Source organism: Episyrphus balteatus, chromosome 3, assembly GCF_945859705.1.
Source record: "Episyrphus balteatus chromosome 3, idEpiBalt1.1, whole genome shotgun sequence".
Taxonomy (NCBI): Eukaryota; Metazoa; Arthropoda; class Insecta; order Diptera; family Syrphidae; genus Episyrphus; species Episyrphus balteatus.
Window position 1 is genome coordinate 63147238 of NC_079136.1, and position 24109 is coordinate 63171346.

General features: G+C 31.7%; 2 protein-coding genes across 2 annotated transcripts; one reads left to right on the forward strand and one right to left on the reverse strand.

The window, feature by feature from the left end:
- The first annotated feature begins 3820 nt into the window (after positions 1-3820).
- Positions 3821-9039, forward strand: LOC129915041 (RNA pseudouridylate synthase domain-containing protein 1-like). The gene is made up of 6 exons (XM_055994496.1): positions 3821-3829; positions 4871-4889; positions 4948-5027; positions 5085-5331; positions 8564-8843; positions 8900-9039. Exons 1-6 carry the CDS (start codon positions 3821-3823, stop codon positions 9000-9002), a joined length of 738 nt encoding a protein of 245 aa, XP_055850471.1. The 3' UTR covers positions 9003-9039.
- LOC129916521 (exonuclease 1) lies at positions 9000-16087 on the reverse strand. Its single transcript, XM_055996517.1, has 7 exons — positions 15895-16087; positions 15723-15823; positions 14785-15669; positions 14550-14714; positions 11308-12046; positions 11141-11247; positions 9000-9139 (listed from the first exon to the last, which is right to left on the reverse strand). Exons 1-7 carry the CDS (start codon positions 15952-15954, stop codon positions 9124-9126), a joined length of 2073 nt encoding a protein of 690 aa, XP_055852492.1. The 5' UTR covers positions 15955-16087; the 3' UTR covers positions 9000-9123.
- Positions 16088-24109: the final 8022 nt, after the last annotated feature.

Below are 24109 nucleotides of genomic sequence, written 5' to 3' on the forward strand. Positions count from 1 at the left end.
TAAATATTTTCTGTTGTACTATATAACTAGGTAACTAACTTTGTGTTGTGTTGTTGTTGTTGTGTTCTCATACCATAAAAAAGCTTTTACAATCGTAGCTTTTCTATAATTTGTTTGGAATGTTTAGTTTTTGGATTTGAGAGATGCAATTAAAGAAGTTCGTGTGTGAATGAATGACGACACGCTTTAATCGAGGGAAAGCTTTAAATGTTTAATGAGAACAATAGACTTTTTTTATCGTGTCCCAACTTTAAGGCGTGAATTGTGTGAAATCAAGGTCAGGTGCAATAAACTGTTGTGGTTTTTTTTTTATTTCGACTTGATTCTTGCTTGGCTTGATTTTGTTTTTTTTGTGTTATTATTTTTCCTAAATGTATTTTATTGTTAACAGGGCTGCCATTGGACAACTTTAAAAAAAGTTATGGCTATAAATTAACGATTTTCTATAAGAAATATTTAACTTGAGAATTATTTATGTATGTTAGCAGTTATGCAATTTTGACCTCTATAGTGACCTATGTCTTTGCAAAAGAACTAGAGCCTAAACGGAGTGGTTGAATAACTTCAAGCATGTTATCCAGTGTGTTTATAAGCTTTCCAAAACGAAAATAACTTTCTCAAAAACTGCATCTCCATACAGATTGCTCAATTTTTTAATTTTTGACCACATTGGGATTATTTTTGGCACCGGAACTATTTATTTATAGTAAATTACCTATATGGTAATTATATTATCCAGACACAATTCCGGGGCTCAAAACCTATATCCAGCACATGGTCGTTGAGATACATCGAAAACTTTCAAACTCTGATTTTAAAAGTTTAAGAGCATACAAAAAAATTTTAAACGATTTAGTAAAATGCTAAAGCCATTTTAGTAATTTACTAAGATCAAATTCAGACTACTTTTTGGGATAGCAACTTACTAAAATGGCTTTACCATTTAACTAAATCGTTTTAAATTTGGCGCCGTTTAAGTTATTCTCTTTAGAGAAAATATTTAAAAAAAATCGGTGTTGGTTGTTCCTTTTTTATATTTAACCCTTTGAGTGCAAGCTCTTTAAGGCCCTGCAATTTTGTATAAAGTGGCTATCAAAAATGGGTGACACGGCAGCCAAAGGCTTAAAGAAAAAAATTAAGTCTTGAACTTTTGTAAATTGAGCTTTTTTTTGAAAAATATTCAAATATTTCAATTATAAGGAAAAATATTATGAAGCATTTTCAGATAAACGAGTACGAATTTTTAAATTATTGTATTCTATACTTTTTGGGAACATACATATACATTAGGGCGTTCGTTATTTTTGAATCAAGTTCCTAAGTGGAAAAACTGTTTCTAAATAATAAAAAAAAAAATCCCCTAATTTTTTCAGATTTTTATTTTGACGCTAGATGGCGCCCCAAGAGGGTTAAAGTTTTTTCTTAAATGAAAAACGTAAATGTTGGCTTATAAGGCCATTTTCTTAATTATGGCTTTATAGTAAAATTTTTTGATGAGGATCTTGTCTACATTAAACAACGTTTTTAAAAAGGTATAAACCATTTTTCTAGGACAAGGGGTTTAGTCAGGACATACATGTCGTTTTTGGGTTTTATTTTATTTTTCATGCTACTCACATGCTTGCTTTAATAAACTCAAAAAAGACATGTATGTCCTGATTAAACTCCTTGTCCTAGAAAAATGGTTAATACCTTTTTGAAAACGTTGTTTAATGTAGATAAGATCCTCATTAAAAAATTTTACTGTAAGGCCATAATTAAGAAAATTGCCTCATAAGCCAACATTTACCTTTTTCATTTAAGAAAAAACTTTAACCCTCTTGGGGCGCCATCTAGCGTCAAAATAAAAATCTGAAAAAATTAGGGGATTTTTTTTTATTATTTAGAAACAGTTTTTCCACTTAGGAACTTGATTTTCGAAAAAAAAAAAACAAAATAACGAACGCCCTAATATACATATGTTTACTTCAAAGTATAACTTTCAAAAAGTCACATAGATTTACGGCAATCAATTAAGGGGTAATAACACCTTGTAAAACACGAAATCGAGCGTCATATTCATCAGCATATATAAAACAAAGAAGAAATATTATTTTCTTTTGGTGTTTGTTTAGTTTAATTAAGTATATTAATAGGTAACAGAATAGGCTAAAGTTAAATTTTTTAATGATGTGAAATTTTTTAAATGGCGGTGTAGTTCAGGATGATAGTAAAATCCTGTGCTCCCATCGGGCGACCAACTAACTCCTACAGTTTTTAACCCATTAGGCTGAAATTTTGTGTGGAGCTTAAAAATACTATTTTCTAGTGAAGTACGTAGGATTTTTTTGAAATATTAAAATTTAACGATTTTATGGTCTTTTTTTCAACGAATTTTGTTTTTGGAATGAAATAATTTTTTCAAACTAATGCCATTTCTTTAAAAATTAATATTTCAAAAAAATCCTACGTACTTCACCAGAGAATAGTATTTTTAAGCTCCACACAAAATTTCAGCCCAATCGGTTAAAAACTGTAGGAGTTAGTTGGTCGCCCGATGGGAGCACAGGATTTTACTATCATCCTGAACTACACCGCCTTTTAAAAAATTTCACATCATTAAAAAATTTAACTTTAGCCTATTCTGTTACCTATTAATATACTTAGAGCCAATTTTTCAATCTTCTAATAAACAGTCAGTTTACTGTTCGACGAATAAAGTTATTAGGCTCATAAACAATCAGATAAAAACATTGAATTTTTCAATCAAGAATAATTTATTCTACAGAATAACAAAACAAAATTGTCAAATTCAAAAATATTTAAAATTAAACGTCATTTTTATTCATGATTGTTTTTGTTTTCTTGTGTTCCACTGTATTTTTTTCAAAATTCTTTCAAAACAGCTTTGACAACTGACACAATATTTTTATTGAGATTATTCCTTCGAATAATTTTATTCGTCTCTGAAAGAAGCAGATAGATTTATTCTTAGGAATAAGCTATATCTGCCTGTTGAAAAATTGATTTTTTCTCTATCCTTAGGAATAAGTACTAACTGACTGTTTAACTGACTATTGAAAAATTGGCCCTTAATTAAATAAACAAACACCAAAAGAAAATAATATTTCTTCTTTGTTTTATACGCTGATGAATATGACGCTCGATTTCGTGGTTTACAAGGTGTTATTACCCCTTAAAATGAAATTTTAAGTACTAAGCAGTAGATAAATCTCCCCAAAGGAAAACGCAGCTACTATTGACATAAACGATAAACTAAAACCAAAAAAGCCAAAGGAATACAAGATTTGAATCTTCTCCACTTCTTTCGATTATAAACGATAAACCTTACGAAAGGTAGTGGACGTTATTTAATAATCACAACGACTTGGTCTAGGAGCACCAATTCGGGTTAAACTAGAAATTTAACTTCGCAATTCCCTCCGCTCTTCGTCCGTCTTCCCTATTTTTTTTACTCAAGTCTCAATTTTGACCTCGAGAGCGAGTCGTTTTAGTGTCGTTTTAGTACAAACGACTTACGTAATAGGAGTGAATTCACTTTTATTGATATCAAAATAAAAGAAATTTTGTTCCAGATCATAATTTCTTAATTTATAAATTCTGAATTTGAAATACATTTTGCTTTATTTATGGAAGAAAGTGGATTTTAGAGACGTTGAAAAACGTTTATCGCCAGTGATAAAGTTACAGAACAGGGGCCCTGGGCAATTTATGAATTAAGAAATTATGATCTGGAACAAAATTTCTTTTATTTTGATAAGGTTTAATGGATTTTAAGGTCATTTAAATATTTTATCGCCAGTGATAAAAGTTACAGAACATGGGCACAGTATTTGTTAAATATGTTTTTGGATTCATAAACAAGAAATGGTGAATCAAAAGTAGTTACATTTGATTTTTCTTCCTAAGCGTTTGAGAGAACGTGAAACTTCTATAAGTCGAACTCAATGGAAGGAAAAAAATTGAGAGAAACTTCGACCTAAAAAAATGAAAACAAAATTTAAAAACCTACAGTTTTATACGCAAAGGTGTCACAAAAACTTCAATTTATAGGGAAATACGACTAAAGGAAGTTCGAGTTTGGGAAGTTTGACTTTTAAAATTTTTGAAGATGATAAACCTATGTAATTTTGAACTAAGATTTTGCAAATATTAAGTCTGTTTGGGTACTACCTAAAACAGAAATATTTAAATTTTTGACAAAAATAATGTACAAAACTACACAGTTCCAGAGTACCCAAACAGGAATTGGGTTTGAAATGTTGAAAACATTAGAAATATTTCTGTTTTAGGCAGTAACCAAACAGAATGTTTTTGAATTTCACAACTCGATGAATCAATCTTTTCAAATTATCGTCTCCCAAAGTTTAAACATATTCGCAAACGCCTGCTGAATTTGATAATTTTAAATTATAAAGACCAAATGAGGCCCTAAAACTAAGTTTTCGTCAAGTCAAAGCCCAAAGAAGTTATCTGTATGAAAAATCACAAGTATAGCGAACACTCGTTAATTTAACCGGTCGAATGAACTAATACATTTTACTCGTTACTAATAAAGGTATATGTACAAACGGCAGCGCTGACTTTCCAGACAAATGTCATCTTCCGAATGTCAATTTGACAGATGTCATTCCAGCTTCCAGTGCATTTGTAAAAAAAAAACAAAACAGAAAATACGCAAAAGAAATTCAATTCTACTTTTAAATTTTTAATTTTATTATTTTATCAAGAAAACTCTTCCAAATCAACGCAATATCCCAATTTATAACAAATAATTATAATTTCATAAAATGACAATTGAAAATATACTTGACCGCCTGCTTCAGTATTGTTTTGCAGAAGTTGTCGAGAAATTTATTAAAAATACAAGCAACTATTTAACAAAATTTGTTAGTTTCTTTCGAAATGTGAATTTGAAAACTAATACAAAATTTCTCTCCCAAATAGATATACTCTATCAAAGCAAACACTTTCTCGTCGTAAATAAACCGCCAGATTTATTAATTAATAGCAATGATTGTGAGAAGGTTTGTATAAAGACTAACAACCTTTTCAACTGATATTTACATTTCTTTCCTCTCTAGAATACAGTTCAAACAATATTAAGACATCAACTTCCAGATTTGAGTAATCCAAAGCTAACCCACGAATTCTATTTTGCTCATCGGTTGGACTTTTCTACAAGTGGAATCTTGTGCATTCCACTGCACAAGAAAGCGTGTGCCTCGTTAAGTAAATCATTTGAAAATCAAAAATGCGAAAAGTATTACATTGCAATTGTCAATGGACACGTTGAGGGACAAGCACATAGAGATATTAATGTGGCAATAGGTAAATATTGAATCTACATCATTAAGGGCCAATTTATTGAGCTTCCATTAAATATTAAATTTGATCGTTTTAATTATCAGTGTTGTTAAACTATTGAACTATTAAAATGGTATATACTTTACCATTAAAAATTTATTTAATTCACTCTTCTTTAGTTAAATCCTTTGCTTTTAATGGAAACTTTAAAGAATCCCGCACTATTTGTATGAAAAAGTGCTTTCATTCAAACGCTCCAAATTTTTTTGCACAGAGCTTGCTTTTGATATCGCGAACAAAAGTCTCATAGGTCACAACAAAATCGTATTTACATTGTTATGCCTTTACTCATGTTAATGATAATTTCTCTGTTCAATTCATTTTTTCTTGCCCATAATAGGTTTCCCAAGTATATCATAAAATGTATGAGATTTCCGCTAATCTCGTATATTACCTTTTTGGTTATTATTATTTTTTTTTAGACATTATGTTAATCACACATTTCTCAAAACAAATTTTCTTCAAAAGTCAAAAACTATTATGGGCAAGAAAAAATGATCTACCTTTAAAAATTAATATCTGAGCAACCAAAAAAATATCAACATTTTGCAAAAGCAAATTAAGACTTCTATGCAGCACCGCAACCCTGTTAGTTATGTGCTTGTATATATACTAGTTGCGTTTCTTTGGAATTAGAGGAGATGATCTAGTAAATGAAGTACTACACCTGCCTTTCTGTAGATGAGAATTGCATTAATTTTTTGAATAAAAACCTTAAGTGAAGTTTTGTCTCTTAGATACCCATAAATAACCCTACTAGAACTTCTCTCTAGTCGCAGTCGCGTGATCACCTACGCGTGGTTTACCTACAAAATTCGCAATAGAGGTTTCCATAGTTCATAAATGCTAAATTTAATCAGCAGTTGACCGATGAAAAAAAAAATAAATTCATTTAAATCACATCACAAAATTTAACAAATGTTAAGCCCATAATGTTCTAGCAACACCTTTCTAGATTTCGTTCTTCTCATCACACACGTCCAACAAATATTCTAGACTTATTGTTTTCCATACTATAGCTTTTTTATTGGTTAGCTCAATTGAAGCACAAACTTTAATGCCTGATTAATATATGTATTAATATTAATATATAATACATGATCATTTAAATCTTAAGCCATTTGGTAATGTAAAGAGTTTTTTTGGTAATTGTCTATTTTTGACAAGAAATAGAAGAATGTAAGTAAAAAGAAGGTATTATTTGGCCAAACATCAAAAACTAGATATCAATTTTACTCTCGCAGCGCTCTCGTCTCGTCGTCTCGCAATATTTTGAATCAGGCATAAGATAAAAATAATGAAATAATAAATGAACTGACATTTAACGCTAATAGAGAGTGAATAAATAGATTAATATCCCTCTTAAAAAGTGAAATTTTGCTTTTTATCTAAAAGGCCAAACTTAAAAAAAAAATAGAAATAAATATATAATCCAGTCAAATAAGGGTTTAACCTCGGAATGAATGTTAGTAGAATTTTTTTTTGCTCAATATCTTCCTTTTGCCATTCTATAACATATCTCAAAAGTCTAGAAAAATCTCATGTCCGCTTGTCGATTTCAAGGTCAAATCGCGAAATGGAGATTTTCAAAATTAGCAAAAATAGGCTATGGTATTATATACACATATGATACATGATTTCAAGCTATTTTTTAATGCTGATTCCAAAAAATCTAAAATCAAGACAATCTGACGTCTCTGGAAAAAGTTATACCTGTTTTTCATCTGTCAACTCATATTATTATAACAGTTGCAAACTTACTGCCGAAAAACCCTTAAAAGTTATGGTAGATGAACCAAATTTTGCATGAAGATTTTAGAAGCCATTATTATTAAAAATCAAAACAATCCATTACAAAAAATATATATACCTACGAAATAATGGTATTTTTTGATGGAGGGGCAAATTTTAGGATATGCACTAAAGAAGATTCTTGTTCATCTTAGGAATAGGTGCTAATAGGCTAATTTTTTCATTTTAATCTTTGTTTGGATATTCTTTAACTACCCTCAAAAATCTAAAAAAAATCTCATGTCCGCAAGTCCTAATTTTCTTGGTTTGAAGATAAGGTGCAGATTTGAAAAAATTGAAAAACTACTCTTCAGATATTTGTGTCAGATCAACATGAATAAGGTACATTACTTTTCAGGGATGGTCATATTGATTTGTTTGTGGGTTTTGTTGGAATCAGCGTTAAAAAATACCTTGAAATGATATGGGTTATGTTGGTATACATATAAGAATCTAAAGTTTTCTTATTAATTTTTTTAAATCTGCACCTAACTTAGTTTAACCTGGAAAATTAGAACTTGCGGACATGAGATTTTTTTAGATTTTTGACATAAGTTATAGAATATCCAAACAAAGATAGAAACAACAAAATTAGCCTATTAGCACTAATTCCAAGATTGTACCAGGATGTTTTTTAGTGCACATCCCAAAATTTCCCCTTTTCTCAAAAAATACCATTTTGTCATAGACATAAATGTTTTTTTGCATTGCATTGCTTTGATTCTTAATATTAATGGATATGAAAACCCTCATGCAAAATATGATTTCGCTACCATTACTTTTAAGAGTTTTTCGGTAGTAAGTTAGCAACTGTTATAATAATATGGGTTGAAAGATGAAAAAAAGGTATAACTTTTTTCAGAGACGTCAGATTGCCTTGATTTTAGATTTTTTGGAATCAGCATTAAAAAATAGATTGAAATCATGTATCATATGTGTATATAATACCATAGCCTATTTTTGCTAATTTTGAAAATCTCCATTTCGCGATTTGACCTTGAAATCGCGACAAGCGGACATGAGATTTTTCTAGACTTTTGAGGTATGTTATAGAATGGCAAAAGGAAGATATTGAGCAAAAAAAATTTCTACTAACATTCATTCCGAGATTTACCCCTTTTTTCTCCTTATTTTACTGTATTAATACTGAATAATTAAATTTTGTTTTTAATTTTAAAATTGCTTTTTTTAATGACAATGACATGAACATAACAAAACTAAAAGGCCTTTTAAATTTAATGCTCTTTACTTTTAGTTAATGATATCAAATTTTAAAAAAAATCCTTAAAAGAGACTGAAAATTAAATTTTGTTTTGAATTGCCTTTTTTAATGGCGGTTTTAAATTTAATGGCGATTCAATAAATTGGCCCTTAAAACGATATTTTATTAACTTTTTCCCTCAAGGAGAAGATATTCGATATGAAAATACAAGCAAGAAAATGTGCACAGAATTTGAATCTGAATTTTGTAAGAATTCTCGCAAATCACAGACTCGTCTCACAGTCCTTGCATTTGGAATGTATAAAAAGCAAAAAATCTCCAAAGTTATTCTCCAACCTATCACTGGTCGACGCCATCAATTAAGACTGCATTGCTCTTCAATAGGACATCCAATTCTTGGTGATTTTACTTATGGTTCAAAAGAAGATCAAAAAATGTCACGAATGTATTTGCATGCAATAAGGTATTGTTTGTAAAATGATAAATGCTTAAACTAACTCAATTTTGTTTCTCTTTTAGAATAATTGCTCCAAATGATTTTGAAAATCTCCATATTCAAACAGATGATCCTTTCGATGATGATAAGTTTAATTTTCAAACACATTTAACACCAATGGTATAGATTTAAGTTATTAATTTATATTCTTATACAAAAACTAACATAAACATAACAAAACATACTGTAAATAAATAAATACTGAAACTGGAACGAAGAGATATGTATGTATGACTGGCACGGTTTGTCATTTTAACGATGGTCTGTGAATTAAAAAAAAAATAAAATAATTCATTGATGTATGGGTGGAAAAATGTCGAACGTTATAAAGCTGCAATTTTTTAACGCATTTAAACTATTTAAACTAGTAACAGCTTAATTTATATTAGGAGACTTTGGTACCAGAACAAGAGTAATAATAGCGTCAGAAGAAAATACAAAATCGAGAATTAAGCAGTTTCTTTTTAGAAACTCAGAAGAAAACTTCCTTAACTTTACAAGAGATGTCATGGTCACAAATTATAACTTTGTGAAAAAATAAAAAAGATTGGGAAGGTGAATTTACAAATTAGGCATTTAGAGAAAACACCATCAAATAGTATACTGACGATTCAAGAAGAACGGAAGGTGCAGATTCTGGCGTTTTAGCAAACAAACTTTTAGTATCAAACTTTCCGTACCAATGGCCCAATCCACAAGTAGTATGTTTCAGGCTGAATTAAATGCCATTGTAAAATTATGTTTGATAGTCAAGCTGTCCTAAAAGCACTTAAGTCCTACACAATCAACTCTAAGCTAGTATTGGAGTCCTTACGAAAACTTAACGAACTTGGCAAATGAACAAAGTCACTCTCCACTAGGTACCTGGGCACGGTGGTGTCCAGGGTAACGAGGAGGCGGACTCTGTAGCAAAAGCGGGAGCAATTTCTCCTTTAATGGGAAGCGAACCGTATTGCGGAATAGGAGAAAACTTTATTAAAAACGAAATAAAAATGACGAGGAAACCAGGAGAGCACAAGACTGGGCAAATCTACCAAAAATTCAACAGGCCAAAGTGCTTCTAGGAAACTACAACCAAGAGCGTTTCAAACAGCGGAACAACCTTAGGATGATCACTGGTCTCCTCACGAGCCATTGCAAGCAAAGAAGGCACCTAAGCATTTTAGGCCAAGTAAATAGTTCAACATGTAGATTCTGCATTTAAAACGAAGAAACAGCTAAACACATACTGAAATATCCAGAGGTAAGTGTATGTAGTGTTCTGGGAGAGGCCATTTGAAGGAAGAACCTGTATCAAAGTAAAACGGCCCTGTTAAATTCTATAAACTGAGAACAAAAAACTTTCTCCAGATTTATAACCAAGTTGAAAAGACGGCTTTTCAAGCATAGATTTCAACGGCCGGTGATTTGTAAGAAAGTGATCAGTGATTGATCACCTTCTGCAAAAGTTAATTGTGATTCAGTTTTGACCCGTTTGGAAGCTTCCGATTGCCGACCGTCTATATTTTGCGGTTTTTTGTAATTTTTATTACTTTTTTTTAATACTTGTAAAAACACTTGGAAAGCTTAAGGGTACTTTAACTGAAAACATACTTAAATCTACTTCTACATATACATCCACAGCACACACAGTGTCGACATGTTGTTGAACACCTACATACTGCCATCTTAGTTTTTGAATTCATATCATTTACCTTTGATTGGATGAAGGAACGTTCCGAGGAGTAAAGAATCCTCATCTACAAGAAGGTTGATGCTCTGTATGCGGCCGGCTAAAAAATCCGATGGGCTTACGGAGAACAAAGGCCTAGATTCTTCTCAACAATTTCTGTGTGCGTGTAAATAGTTTTCCTAGAACCTACAATTTACTGCCTTCTTTAAACTTTAGTATAAGATGCAGTTCTTCATGACAATGAAACTCTAAGAGGCTTTGTCAATCTCTCGCAAGAGGGAGTTCCCCTGAAAAAAGTCAACGTCTGGGGGCGGACGTTTGGAAATTGATAACAGTGAATCTTCTAGTAATGGGCAGATCAATTTGCATGGAGAATGAAGAAGAAGATTCATTCACGGGCTAAAGGAGTTTACAGAGACATTTGAAAAAGCTGCAAACAGAGGGGCTAAAATAACCGTGAAACATATACAGCATTCGAATGCACGAACTGATGAACAATAGACAACTTAGCTGCTCCAGAATTTTAAATTGAGTCCCAAATTCTTTTCGGGTTATAAAATCTAGTTAAACTTTTACGACAGTAATTACTTACTTTTTTTGAAAACCAAACATACTTAAACGAGTTTGATTAGATGGCACCACCTTGCTTGTAATGCTATTTGTCCTTTTCACTTTTGATAATCCAAGAGTTCGAGGTTTCTATTTAAAAAATGAAATTTAATTAATGTATGCATCATCAGATAAATAAAAGTTAATTACCGCAGGTTGTATTTTTTTGGGAGTTATTATTTTTTTAAATGCAGGCGTAGGTTTTTCTTCATTATCCGATAACTCTATCACATTATCATCGTCTTCTTCTTTTAATCTCTTAACTCCAATATCTCTACAACTAATTTGTGTTGATGATCCAGAAGCTGTTGTACGCATTGAACTAATTCCACTATCAAAACTCGGTGGTATTTGGCTTTGTGTAGCACTCTCCGATTTGATTGGCTGGATGAAGGTACTTGGTGATTTTTCTGATTTAATAGAACAATTCTTTACTGGTGAGGGAGAATTATAGTCATATAAAGCCACTTTCTTTTCATTGTTCTCTTTTGAGATCTCTTCAATTCGAGTAACTTTTTCAATAATTTCTTCAGAAGTTTGTTCTGGTAGTGTTGGATTCGTTTTAGTCTCTGTTTCACTTTGAGCATTATTTTCACCAGCAAGAGAAACATTCGATGCAAAAAATCTACTTCGAACTTCAGTTTTGGTTGTGAATATGGAACGTTTGAATGGATTAATTGGTGGCAGTTTACGTGGACTTGGCTTTAGAACCAATTCAAAAATAGGTTTCTTTTCTCGTGGCGAAACCATTGGAAATGGATTGTAAGAAGTTTTTTTAGTTGGCGTTAGTTCAGTGGGTCTAATGATGCAATTGTCTGTATCACTGCAGATCCTCTTTTTCGGAGGCTGTGGTCCATTGTACATTGAAACTATTTCATCTTCTTCGGGCCTGACAAATAAAACAAAAATAAGAGATGTTAATCAAAAGAATTAATGTCGTTTTCCTTCATACTATACTCCTTCAAATTTCTTCTTTTTTTTTTATTGATGAAACATAAATTAGAGAACATATTTTTTATAAATTGTGTTTGCATTTTTTCTATATTAAAACAACTTTTGGTAAAAGTAAGCAACAACAAATGATAGGTTGAAATTCTTATTTTAAAATTAATCTAGATATCATTTTTTTTTTTTTTTCATTAAAAACTGTTTATTTTTTATTTTGATTCCAAATAAAAATCGCTTGTTTCTAATTTTTCTTTTTTAAATGAAAGTTTAATCAAATAAGGGATTTCTGAAAGATTTGCCATTCACGCTGATTACTTTTGAATGAAAAAATAGAAATAATAGTAGTGCATTTAGCAGAAATAGAAATGATAAACAAGATAGTGGTTTGGATTTTTGTACGGTATATTTTTTCATTTTTTTTTTTTGTATGTAATTCATTTTACTCAAATAGTGCCTGTCTAAACGATGATTTTTCAATCGCCTAACCAGTTAGGTTTTAGACAAGAGGGGTAAGGGTGACGTTTGTTTCTAGAAAATGTAAATTGGGCACAACACTGTGTAGCCCTTTTTTCTCTACGTAGGGTAAAACATGTTAAAAATTGTTTTAACTATGATAATATGTACAATTGGTAAATTTTGAAAATTTCACTATTTTTTTTTTTAATAGATAGATAATAAAGAATTTTAAATTGTATTCGAATACTAATAATCACATACACATTTAATTTATATCTTGAAAAACTGAACTTAAAGGTACAGTCAAAGGTAAACAAAAGTTAGTTGGGCGACTACTGACTCCACCACCTTATTGCATAAAATAAACAATGTGATCATTGGAAGTGTTATTTTTACTTGCAGTGATTCTGTCTCTGTGGTCAAGAAGGATTTTTGAGATAAGCAAGAATAATTTGTGGGTGTTGCCACCAAGTTCATAGGCTGGAGTTAAAGCTATTTCGCAGAGATCAATCCTATTACAATACTCTACAGACTAGGAAATAATACAATTTAATATAAAATTATCTATTTAAAAAATATAAATTTAACAAATCTTTAAAAGTTTTTCTACTATATTGAAAATTAAAATCAAAATCAATCCAAATAGCATTAAGTTCTCTCACACAGCGATTTATAGGCTTATTTAATGCATAATTTGTTCTATAGTTTACTTCCTGGAATAAATTTCGATTTCTAAGGAAACGACTTGGAGCATACAAATTAATTAAATCAAGCAAAAAAAAAACAATTAATGCGATAAGATAATTTATATCTCTTATAAAAGTAATTGAATGTATCGAGCCCTTCCTGCCAAATTATCTTGAGCGCCAAATTAAATTATGAATTAAAGACAACATTGAATAGTATTCTTCCAACACTAATAACATACAATTTTTTTATGTTAATCTAATCAAAAATTGTTCATGAAAACATTCACATCAAAATTGTCTCCAATAAGCCATAGAAAAAAAAAAATATTTAAGATTTTACTGCAACCAAAAACATCGTAAGCACCATGACGCTTTCGATAATTTGGCAGGAAGGACTCGATATCTTGCGTCGGTTCTCAAGAGTATGCAAGCCAATAAGCTATCATCTTGCATTGTAATGAGGCATAATATCTATATTCTAAAGCAGTTTATTTTTTTCAAATCGAGTAAACTTTTGTTCGACCTTCTCAATTCTTAGTGAATATGTTTTATAAAACGGATTCCACACCACGCTACAATACAAGAACTGATCAAAAATATGCAACATACAGAGATTTTAATGCATATGGATCTTTTAAGCCTTTGGAATTCCTCATAACGAACCATAACATTGAATTAGCTTTATTAACTATAAAGTCAATATGCTGATTAAACTTTAAATTAGAGTAAAAAAATAACTCCAAGAACCTTCTTTACATAAAGTCTTTCGAGAACAATACAATAATTAGACAATAAGGGAGATAAGCGACGAGTAAAGGAAAAACTTTGACATTTAGAAATATTAAGAAACAATTTGATTTTATTGCACCATTGCGAAAGCCTATTTAGATCTTCTTGTAACAAATAACAATCATTAGAATTATATATACAAGAAAACATTTTAGACCATCCGCAAAAAAAAAACATGACGACAAAAAAAAGTCATTTATAAATATTAGAAATAGTAGCCAATATGACTACCTTGTGGAACTCCAGACGTAACTTTTATAACTTTTTCAGCTTTCGAAAAATCTGTTATGATAAAATCCACTTGATAACCCTTTTCAATGTTTTCAAAAAAAAATTTATGTACGATTATCTTACCGATTGAGAGGCCGGGTTTTCTTATTTATCAACTTGACTTAAACCAACTAGCATTTCTATTAACCCACATAAGTCTGTTGTTGTTTATTCGGTCGCCAGGGCATAGTGAAAGAATAATATAAATGGAATTTATTAGTTAAAGTTTTTAATACCAACCTTTCTTCTGGTTCTTCTTCTTTCTTCATCTTCGAGTAATCAACTTTCTTAAATTGTATCGCAAACGAAATTACTGGTTGTTTCTTATCTGTCTGACTATGTGGTGTAAAATTACATTGCCAAATGCTTTTATGTTTCGTCCTTTTAACATTGCTAAAAGTCTGACTTTTGAAGAAAAAAAAGTAAACAAATTAAATATTTTAAAACCACAAAAAAATAAATTTTTAATACAAACCTATGATCAGGACTCCAAGTATCAAGTACTTTTAACGAAAATGGATTAAGATTTCCAAGAGCCAACTGAAAAGCAATACCATCATCAAGCGGCTCACCAGCATTTGAACAATAACGTTCATCTGTTTTGAAAATCTCTAAATCATTCAATCTTTGCATGCGTCTTTCTAACGGATTATAGACATACATATGCTTAAAAGTTGCATCTGCTTTAAGGAAATTCTCAACATAATCTCCATTTACTTCTAAAGAACGCTTGTTTAGATATTGTGGAATTTTGGGCAAAGCACGTCGCATATCATCCTCTTCAGTCATTAAAACAAATTTACAAGCTTTAGCCAATCCAATTCCTGGCAAAGAATCAAGATAATCACAACCCGAAAGAATACACATCGTTCGAAATTTATCGAATGTGTACTTTTCCTGGCGACAACCCATCGATAAGTAAAGTTTGTCAGCCTCAACAAGTAAACCAGAACCGGTCAAATCCAATTTGAAAATGATTTTTTTACATCCAAAAAGTGTAAGATCTGAATCCTCAGTGATGACATACTGAGCAATGTCTAGCTTATTTAGGAACGCCATTTGAGCGTCAGCTTCATAGGGAGCGACAATACAATCGACATTTCTCAAACGACACTCTTTAATGAGACGCAGAGCCATATCGTGAGTTACATCAATGCATCGTCTCATTTGTGAATGCGCTTCGGTAGTTTTACCTTGACGAAGCAGCTCAGCTGCTTTTTTGCGCGAGACATCTCGATTTTCTCGTCGACGTTTTTCTGTGAGAGCTTTGGCAGGTAAGTGACGACCATCAAATACCAAAATTGGTTTGATGTCAAAGGATAGAAGCATGGAAACGTATTTTAAACAATACGTGACATACCTAAGCATTAAAATGGGTTTAAGGATATTGCAATAAAGAAGACTTTCACTTACATGTCAGTGTCTTCGCCTCGACAGATTTTGTCGGCACAACTGAAAACGCCTTTGTGCAACCAACAATATGTGTCCACTGCTACGGTGGTTCCTCGCAAATCCTTGGCAATAGGCAAATAAGATTATTTTACAAAGGACAAGATTTCTTTAAATGAAACAAGATTTTGATTACCTTAAGATGAACTTTGGAAGAGGATTTTTCTAGAAATGGTATCAAGCCTGTGATACCCATATGGATGCTTTTGAAATTTGTTTAATATTCTATGGTGTTTATTTTCCTATTTTATTTGTGTATTTCTATTTCAAAATAAAAAATTTCTAAAAAATCAAAAATATACTGGCGCGAATGTGCATTCTGACATTTCACATTCGAGTCTCGTTACAAGACGTCTTTCGGTAGGTAATACAGTGGTTCTCAAACTGTGCCATAGAGATGAGCAAACTTATTTCACCACATGGTGAAACTCAAATGTCTTGGACCACGAGCATACTAGCCGCGTTGGGTGATACCGAAAAGGTATGCGGTAGCGGTGCACAGTACACATAAAAAGGTAATATATTCCGAACTGACATTGGTCGCCAGATTGTCAAAACATGACACTTTGGCGACCAATGTCAGCTACCGAATTCTTAATTGTTTAAAATACCGACGAAAAACGCGAAAAAACCGATAAACCACGCACACCACTAATTTTTAAACAATTATTTATCATTTTCCGCGATGAAACACGAAGAAAATTTGTTATTTTTCAATTTATAATATTTTTAAATGACATTTTATAAATTAAAACAAAAACAAATTTCCTGTTTACTGCGATTGAAATATAAAAATTAAAGGCCGACCTGACAGATTGGTGAACATTTTTGACAAACAAATTTTGACAACGTTCGGAATATATTACCTTAGCTGCGTTCCTTTGGAAATATTTATCTACTTTTTAGTACTTAAAGCTGCTTTGAACTACTTTTTCAGTATAGCAAAGTAGATCAAAGTAGTTTTAAGTACTAAAAAGTAGATAAATATTTCCAAAGGAACGCAGCTCTTATTATGTGTACTGTGGTAGCGGTGCGGGTAATTGTGTGACAAAAATTCTATACCTAAACATTACACCCCGCCTCCACAGGAGATATTTTTCTCTAACTCAATGTCTAACATCTACAACATAACAATTTTTTTTTTCTTGGCTGGGCAAATTTTGTTTGGACATTTTATTTCATATGCCTCGTTCGCCAGAGGATGATGTATGATTTTTTGCGGACAAAATTTATTTTATATGCAGTAAATTTTGTATGAATACTTCTTTTTGTTAATTATTTTCAATTTATACATGTACCTATTGCTTGCTTTGTTTTTTTTGCCTTCTAAAAAATAAACAACCTTTTTTTTTTATAAAAATCAATTATAATATCTATTAAATAAATTCAAAGTAAATAAATAAATTCAAAAATTATATACCATTTCATGAAATCTCATTCAATTCAACATAAAACATTCAAAAATTCGCAAAACAAAAAATTATATTTGGTCGTCCGCTACTACGGAGACAACCTTCCTCATGAGATTACAAAAAATAATGAAAAAACTACACTTCCATAAGAAAAAAAAAACACATCTGTCAAATTCGTTGTTAGACATCCGTGTTCAGACAAAATCGAAGACACGATTGTCTAACATTGAATCGTAACAAGAAATGGCGAGCCTCCACAAGACATTTCTTGTTAAGACACGTCAACATGACAAAAATTATGTCCTGTGGAGGCGGCCTGTTAGGGGTATTCATTAAACAGCGTAAACGTGGTAAAAAAGTAAATGGGGTAAACCATAAACAAACTATACCAAGACTGGAAACTAAGCGGTCTAATGACGTTTGCCTACAAGCTGCGAGGTGTGCGTGTTAACGTCATTTACCAACGTGGTGGCTTTCCTTAAAGGATATAATATATCCTCTAAGTGGCTTTTACATATCGTCCCGTTTCTGCTTGAACCTCGTAAGTACATTTTTTTAAAAGATTTCATTTTCTGTTAAACATTGCTCTTAAACTTACAGAAAGAATAGATACAAAGGTTTAAGTGTAGAAACAACTCAATCAATATGTCATAAACATAACTTGATTTCCCTTTGTTCAATTTATATTTTTAACTTTGAGAAAAATGTATATTTATTTTAAGAACTGAACAAAATTTGCTGTGTAGAGTTACGTCTGAGACTCCACCTGAAACCGTAATCCCATTTCCCCGGAAACCTCCCTTCGCCTAACGGCACAATTATAAAATTCTAACGGGTTCCCACGCCATTTTGCTAACACAGCAAAACTAATCCACAACGGATACACCCCCTTTCCCCTCCCGTTGGCTAAACGTGCCGAAATACGAAACCCTTTGTCTCGATCGTGGGAAGGTTCAACAATTGCACTACTTTTCATGTTTAAATTATAAATCATAATGTTCAGTCTTAATTCTACTTTTCTGAAATCGAGGTGCAGCCTTTTGCTATGGACAGCGGCCTCGCTTCAGAATTTTAATTTTAAAATCAAATGAAATGTAACAAAAATTAAATTTAATAAATATTCAATAAAAAAAATATATAAAAAAAAAAAAACAATTTAATGTTTTTTTTTAACGGTCGTTCAACGATACACCTTAAATGGCGCAGTCGGCGTACGTATAAGTACATCTGAAAAAAAAAGTGCGAAAAAGTACTACCAATTAAAAACTATGTGCGAATAAGTAATAATAATTGAAAAAAGTGCGAAAAAGTACTACCAATTAAAACAATTTGCGTATAAGTACATCTGAAAAAAAAAGTGCGAAAAAGTACTACCAATTAAAAACTATGTGCGAATAAGTAATAATAACTGAAAAAAGTGCGAAAAAGTACTACAAATTAAAACAATTTGCGAATAAGTAATAATAATTAAATTAAAAAAAAAAGTGCGAAAAAGTACTACCAATTAAAACTATAAATAATTGAATAAAAGTGCGAAGAAGTACTATCAATTTAAACTATAAACAATTGGATAAAAGTGAGAATAAATACAATCAAAATACAACATATCCAGGACCAAGTGCAACTAAACAGGAGCTGAAGCTTTGCATGGACATAGTTGATGAACTGACTAATTTGTTGGAAAGAATAAAAATAGATCCAGTCATCATGACACCACCAGTTGTAAGCAACCTAGAATTAAGTATAGACCCAATTAAATATTTAAACTCCCTTCCCACATATAATGGTAATATTGAAAACCTTCAGAATTTTATAGATTTATTAGATAGGATTCAACCTTCTTTATCTAAATATGACACTAATAGTCAGCAAATATTCCTAGACATAATAAAAAATAAATTAGTAGGAAGAGCTCGAGAGGCTCTAGAGATTAATAATACGGTTTCAAACTGGGACGATATTAAAAAAGTTTTTTATCAATATTTTGGGGACAGAAAAACAGTCGAGCAACTTTACGATGACTTGAGGGGGCTACAGTTTTCAGACAATTGTCAATATTTTTATGACAATATAAAAAAAGCTCTAAGACGACTTAACAACAAGACAAGAATAGACAAAACTCTAACAGCAACACTCGAAATAAAAAAGAATTGTGAAATGGCCTTACGCGTTTTCAAGAGTAAAATACCAGAACCAATGAAGGGAATCCTTGCATGTAGGCAACCAAAAACTTTAGAAGAAGCAATGGAAATCCTATATGAATCAGGGTATGCTTACATGAAAACAGAACAAACAAACTTTTTTGCAAACAATAGAAAACCGCACAGAAATAACGAAAATACTATAAGAAATCCATTTAGAAGAGATGAACATCAAAGCAATTTTAATTTTAACAATAATTCATCTAACAGCGGACAGTTCCGAAATCAAAATTCTACTCCAAGTAGACAGTTTCAAAACCCTAGATATTCTTCGAGTGGGCAAGTAAGAAATTACAATTCAAATTACGATAACTTTCCATCCACAAGCGGACAATACCAAAGGTTCGGTAATAGACCATTTTCGGGACAGAATAACTCTAACGACACAGTAGAACCCATGGACACTACGTCAGCAATGAGCAGACAAATAAACACCTTAGAAGCGCAGGATTTTATCAAGGAAAGCCTAACCGACTTCCCTATATAGTTTGTAGAACAAAAAACAAAAAATTCACATTAAGGATATTAATTGATACCGGTGCTGACACCAGCATATTAAATCCAGGTATATGTCATCCTAAATGGAAAGTACTTCTCGACAGACCGATTAAGGTAATGACGACTAGTACACCTATATCAATTAATACTAAAGTTAAAATCCCTTTATTCGAAGAATTCAAACTAGACAAAACCGCAGAACTTCTGGAATACAAGTTCCACGATCAATTCGATGGTTTGATAGGCAATAACATCCTACTCCCTTTAGAAGCTGAAATTAACTACAAAAAGAAACTTCTAATTACAAATGAAGCCAAAATACCCATTTTTTTCAACAAACAAGAGGAAGATGCTTGTTTTTATGAAGAAAATACACCTAGTTTATGTATTTACCACACTGAGACAAGTAAAGACCCAGTGATGGAACAAGTACGACTAAATCATCTCAATAATGAGGAAAAAATCGAAATAAAAAAATTAATATCAAAATACACAAACATCTTTTACCAAGAAGGTAATGATCTCTCGTTCACCCATGCGATTAAGCACGAAATTAGAACGGCTAACGACATACCTATTTATGTCAAAAACTATAGATACCCAGAAGTACACAAGCACGAAGTACACAAACAAATAAATGAAATGCTGGAACAAGGAATTATCCGCCCTAGCAAATCTCCCTATTCAGCTCCAATTTGGGTCGTCCCAAAAAAACTGGATGCTTCGGGAAAACAAAAATGGAGGGTTGTCGTTGACTATCGTAAATTAAACGATGTCTCGATCAACGACAAATTCCCTATACCCAATATTGAGGACATTTTTGATAAATTAGGTAAAGCTCAATACTTTACCACGCTCGATTTGGCAAAGGGGTTTCACCAAATCGAGATAGCCGAAGAGGATATCTGGAAAACAGCGTTTTCCACAGACAATGGCCACTACGAATTTGTACGTATGCCATTCGGCCTGAAAAACGCTCCAGCTACGTTCCAAAGGCTCATGAACTCCATCCTAGCGGAACATATAAATAAAATATGTCTCGTTTATCTCGACGACATTATAGTTTTTTCAACTAGCTTACAGGAACATATCGATTCCCTTACAAAAATTTTTAAAACTTTAAAAGCAGCTAATTTAAAAATCCAACTTGATAAATGTGAATTCATGAAACACGAAACTGAATTTCTAGGACACGTCGTAACAACGGAAGGAATCAAACAGAATCCCAACAAAATTTCAACAATCAAAGAATACCAAATCCCAAAAACAGCTAAACAGATAAAAGCATTCCTTGGAATAACCGGTTATTACCGAAAATTCATCAAGGATTATTCAAAAGTAGCTAAGCCTATGACAAATTTTTTGAAAAAGAATGCGAAAATTGATGTTAAAAACCCTGATTATATTGATAGCTTCGAAGAATTAAAAACGTTAATAACTTCAGACCCTATACTTAAATATCCAAACTTTGACAAAAAGTTCGTACTCACAACAGACGCATCGAAATATGCTCTGGGAGCCGTTCTATCACAAGATTCACACCCTATATGTTTTGCTAGTCGCACTCTTAATGAGCACGAGATTAATTATTCAGTAATCGAAAAGGAGCTTTTGGCGATTGTATGGGCCGTTAAATATTTTCGACCCTATCTTTATGGTACAAAATTCACAGTCCGCACAGACCACAAACCATTGCTTTGGTTAAGTTCCCTAAAAGAACCTAATTCAAAACTTCAACGATGGAAATTGAAGTTAGAAGAATTCAATTTCGAAGTCGAATACGTAAAAGGAAAAGACAACCAGGTAGCAGATGGCTTGTCTCGCCTAGAAATTAATTTTCACGAGAATTCAAATCCCAATAATATCGACGAGGTTTCCATAATTCCAACAATTCATAGCGCTCGCGAGGCCCAAGTAACAATTTAGCTTTCATAAGGGTCAATGCAAGCTATTTTTTGTCTTGTTTAAGAAGAAGGACAAGTCTTATGCAAATCATTTTGGCGCACATTACCGAATTTCCCCAAGACCTTCCTCCACAGGCAATCCGCAAGCTAATAGCTTGTGACGAACAGCGTAAAACGACCTTATGCAGGCCTTTTTACAAAACAATGAAACATTTTAGGGAAACTATAGCTTCGCTAAGGAAACTATCATTTGCATTGGATGTTATAATAAGGCCTTATGGAAGTTGTTATAAGATGTTAAATTTATGAATAAAAAAAAAAGATTTTATTGATTTTTTTTTTTCTTTTAATTTTTTTCTATTTTGTTTTTTCTTCTTTTTTGGCCATGTCAATGCTTTTCCTGTCGTTCTGAAATGGGAAGAATTTTATTTTAATTGAAAAAGAACACATTTTTTTTTATTTCACAAATGGCCCCGCCAGGAATCGATCCCACGTTCCTCTGCATACCAAGCCAGCACCTTACCAGTAGACCATACTCGAATATTAAAGATGAGTGGCAAAAAGGGAGCTAATTGAAACCAAACATAAAAATGCAATGTTTTTTCATTGCATATCTGCAGGATAAAAGCTTTGCATAATTATTGGTGTAAAACATTGCATACTTGAGAGATGAAAACATTGCATACTTTAAAGAACCTCTTGGAACAGGTCTTATGAAAGCCTTCTGTCACTTGAAAATAGAAGGCTTCTTTAAAACGGTTCAAACAGGTCTTATGAAGGTCTTCTTTAACTTATATTTACAAGGCTTCTTCTAAACACTTCCAGATGGCCTTAAGGAGACCTCCTTTGTTTCCAAAATGGATGATTTGCGTAAGTAAGCCTTAAACTAAACTTATACAAACTATAGCTTGCCGAATCGAAGAAAATGGACCTTATGCAAGTAAAATTGTTACTTGGGGGATAGCACCGAATATATTCCAATCATCGAATCCCCAGTAAATATATATAAAACTCAAATCATATTACACCACTCTGATGGTTTAAATAACCACAAACTTTATAAAGTCTTTAATAAAAAAAGAATAGTTATTGATTTTAAAGAGTATAAAGAAAAACTCATGCTAGACATTATGAAATCCTTTTTCCCAACGAAAGGTATCGTCGGAATATACTCCACTAACGATCACCTTTTTGCCCAATTTCAGGACACTTATATTAAATTTTTCAGCAAAAATAAACTTCTGCGTTTAGTCAAATGTTCAAAATTACTTGGAGATTTAGACAACGAAGAAAAGGTATTGGAAGTAATTGATAAAACACACAAATTATTTAACCATCGTGGAATAAACGAAACGTATGAGGAGATAAAGAATATCTATTACGTTCCAAATTTAAAAGAACAAATAGCTAAATTTATTAACAATTGTGAAATATGCAATTGTTCAAAATATGAAAGACAACCACTTAAAATACCATATTCAATTACAGAAACCCCCCAAAAACCAAATGAAATACTACACATAGATATTTGGTATGCCAACATAAACCTTATGTATGTTACAATGATAGACAAGTTTTCAAAACACGTAACAGTCTTTGAAATAAGACATAGAACGTGGACATGTCTTCTTAATTCTCTAAAAAATAGGTTCGCTAATTTTGGAACCCCCCAAAAAATTGTGACAGATGGTGAAACCGGATTCTCGTCAATCATAATTAAAGAATATTTAAAAGAATGCAACGTACAATTACATATATCCACCCCATATAAGAAAACAGGAAACTCAGACATAGAAAGGTTCCACTCTACGTTGAATGAGCATATAAGAACTTTTAAAGCAGATAAAGAAAACAATGACACACTTAGAAACATGGTCCTAAAAGCTGTTCAAATATATAATAACACGATCCACTCTTCAACAAAACAAAGGCCAATCAACTTCCTTAACGGAATAATTAATAAAGAAGACTTTCCTAAAATTACAGAACTAGTTCAAAAAAATAAAGAAAAATATACACAAAAACTTAACAAAGGTAGGGAGGACATTGACTTAACTGAAGATAGGTATACATTCCTCAAAAATAGAAATAGCAACAAATTAAAACCAATCTATGATAAAGAAGATCCAGAAATCATTGACAAAAACTATTTAAAGAATAGCAAAGGTAGTAAATTCTACAAATCTCAGGTGAAACGCAAATACAAATACGAACAATGAAAGAAAAATTTTATTTCAGGTTCTTACAATCATTTTACTGACATGTGCATTATCGACAAGGGGACAAAAACTAGAAGTGCAAGACTTAAATAATGGTCAAGGATTCATTTTAATAAA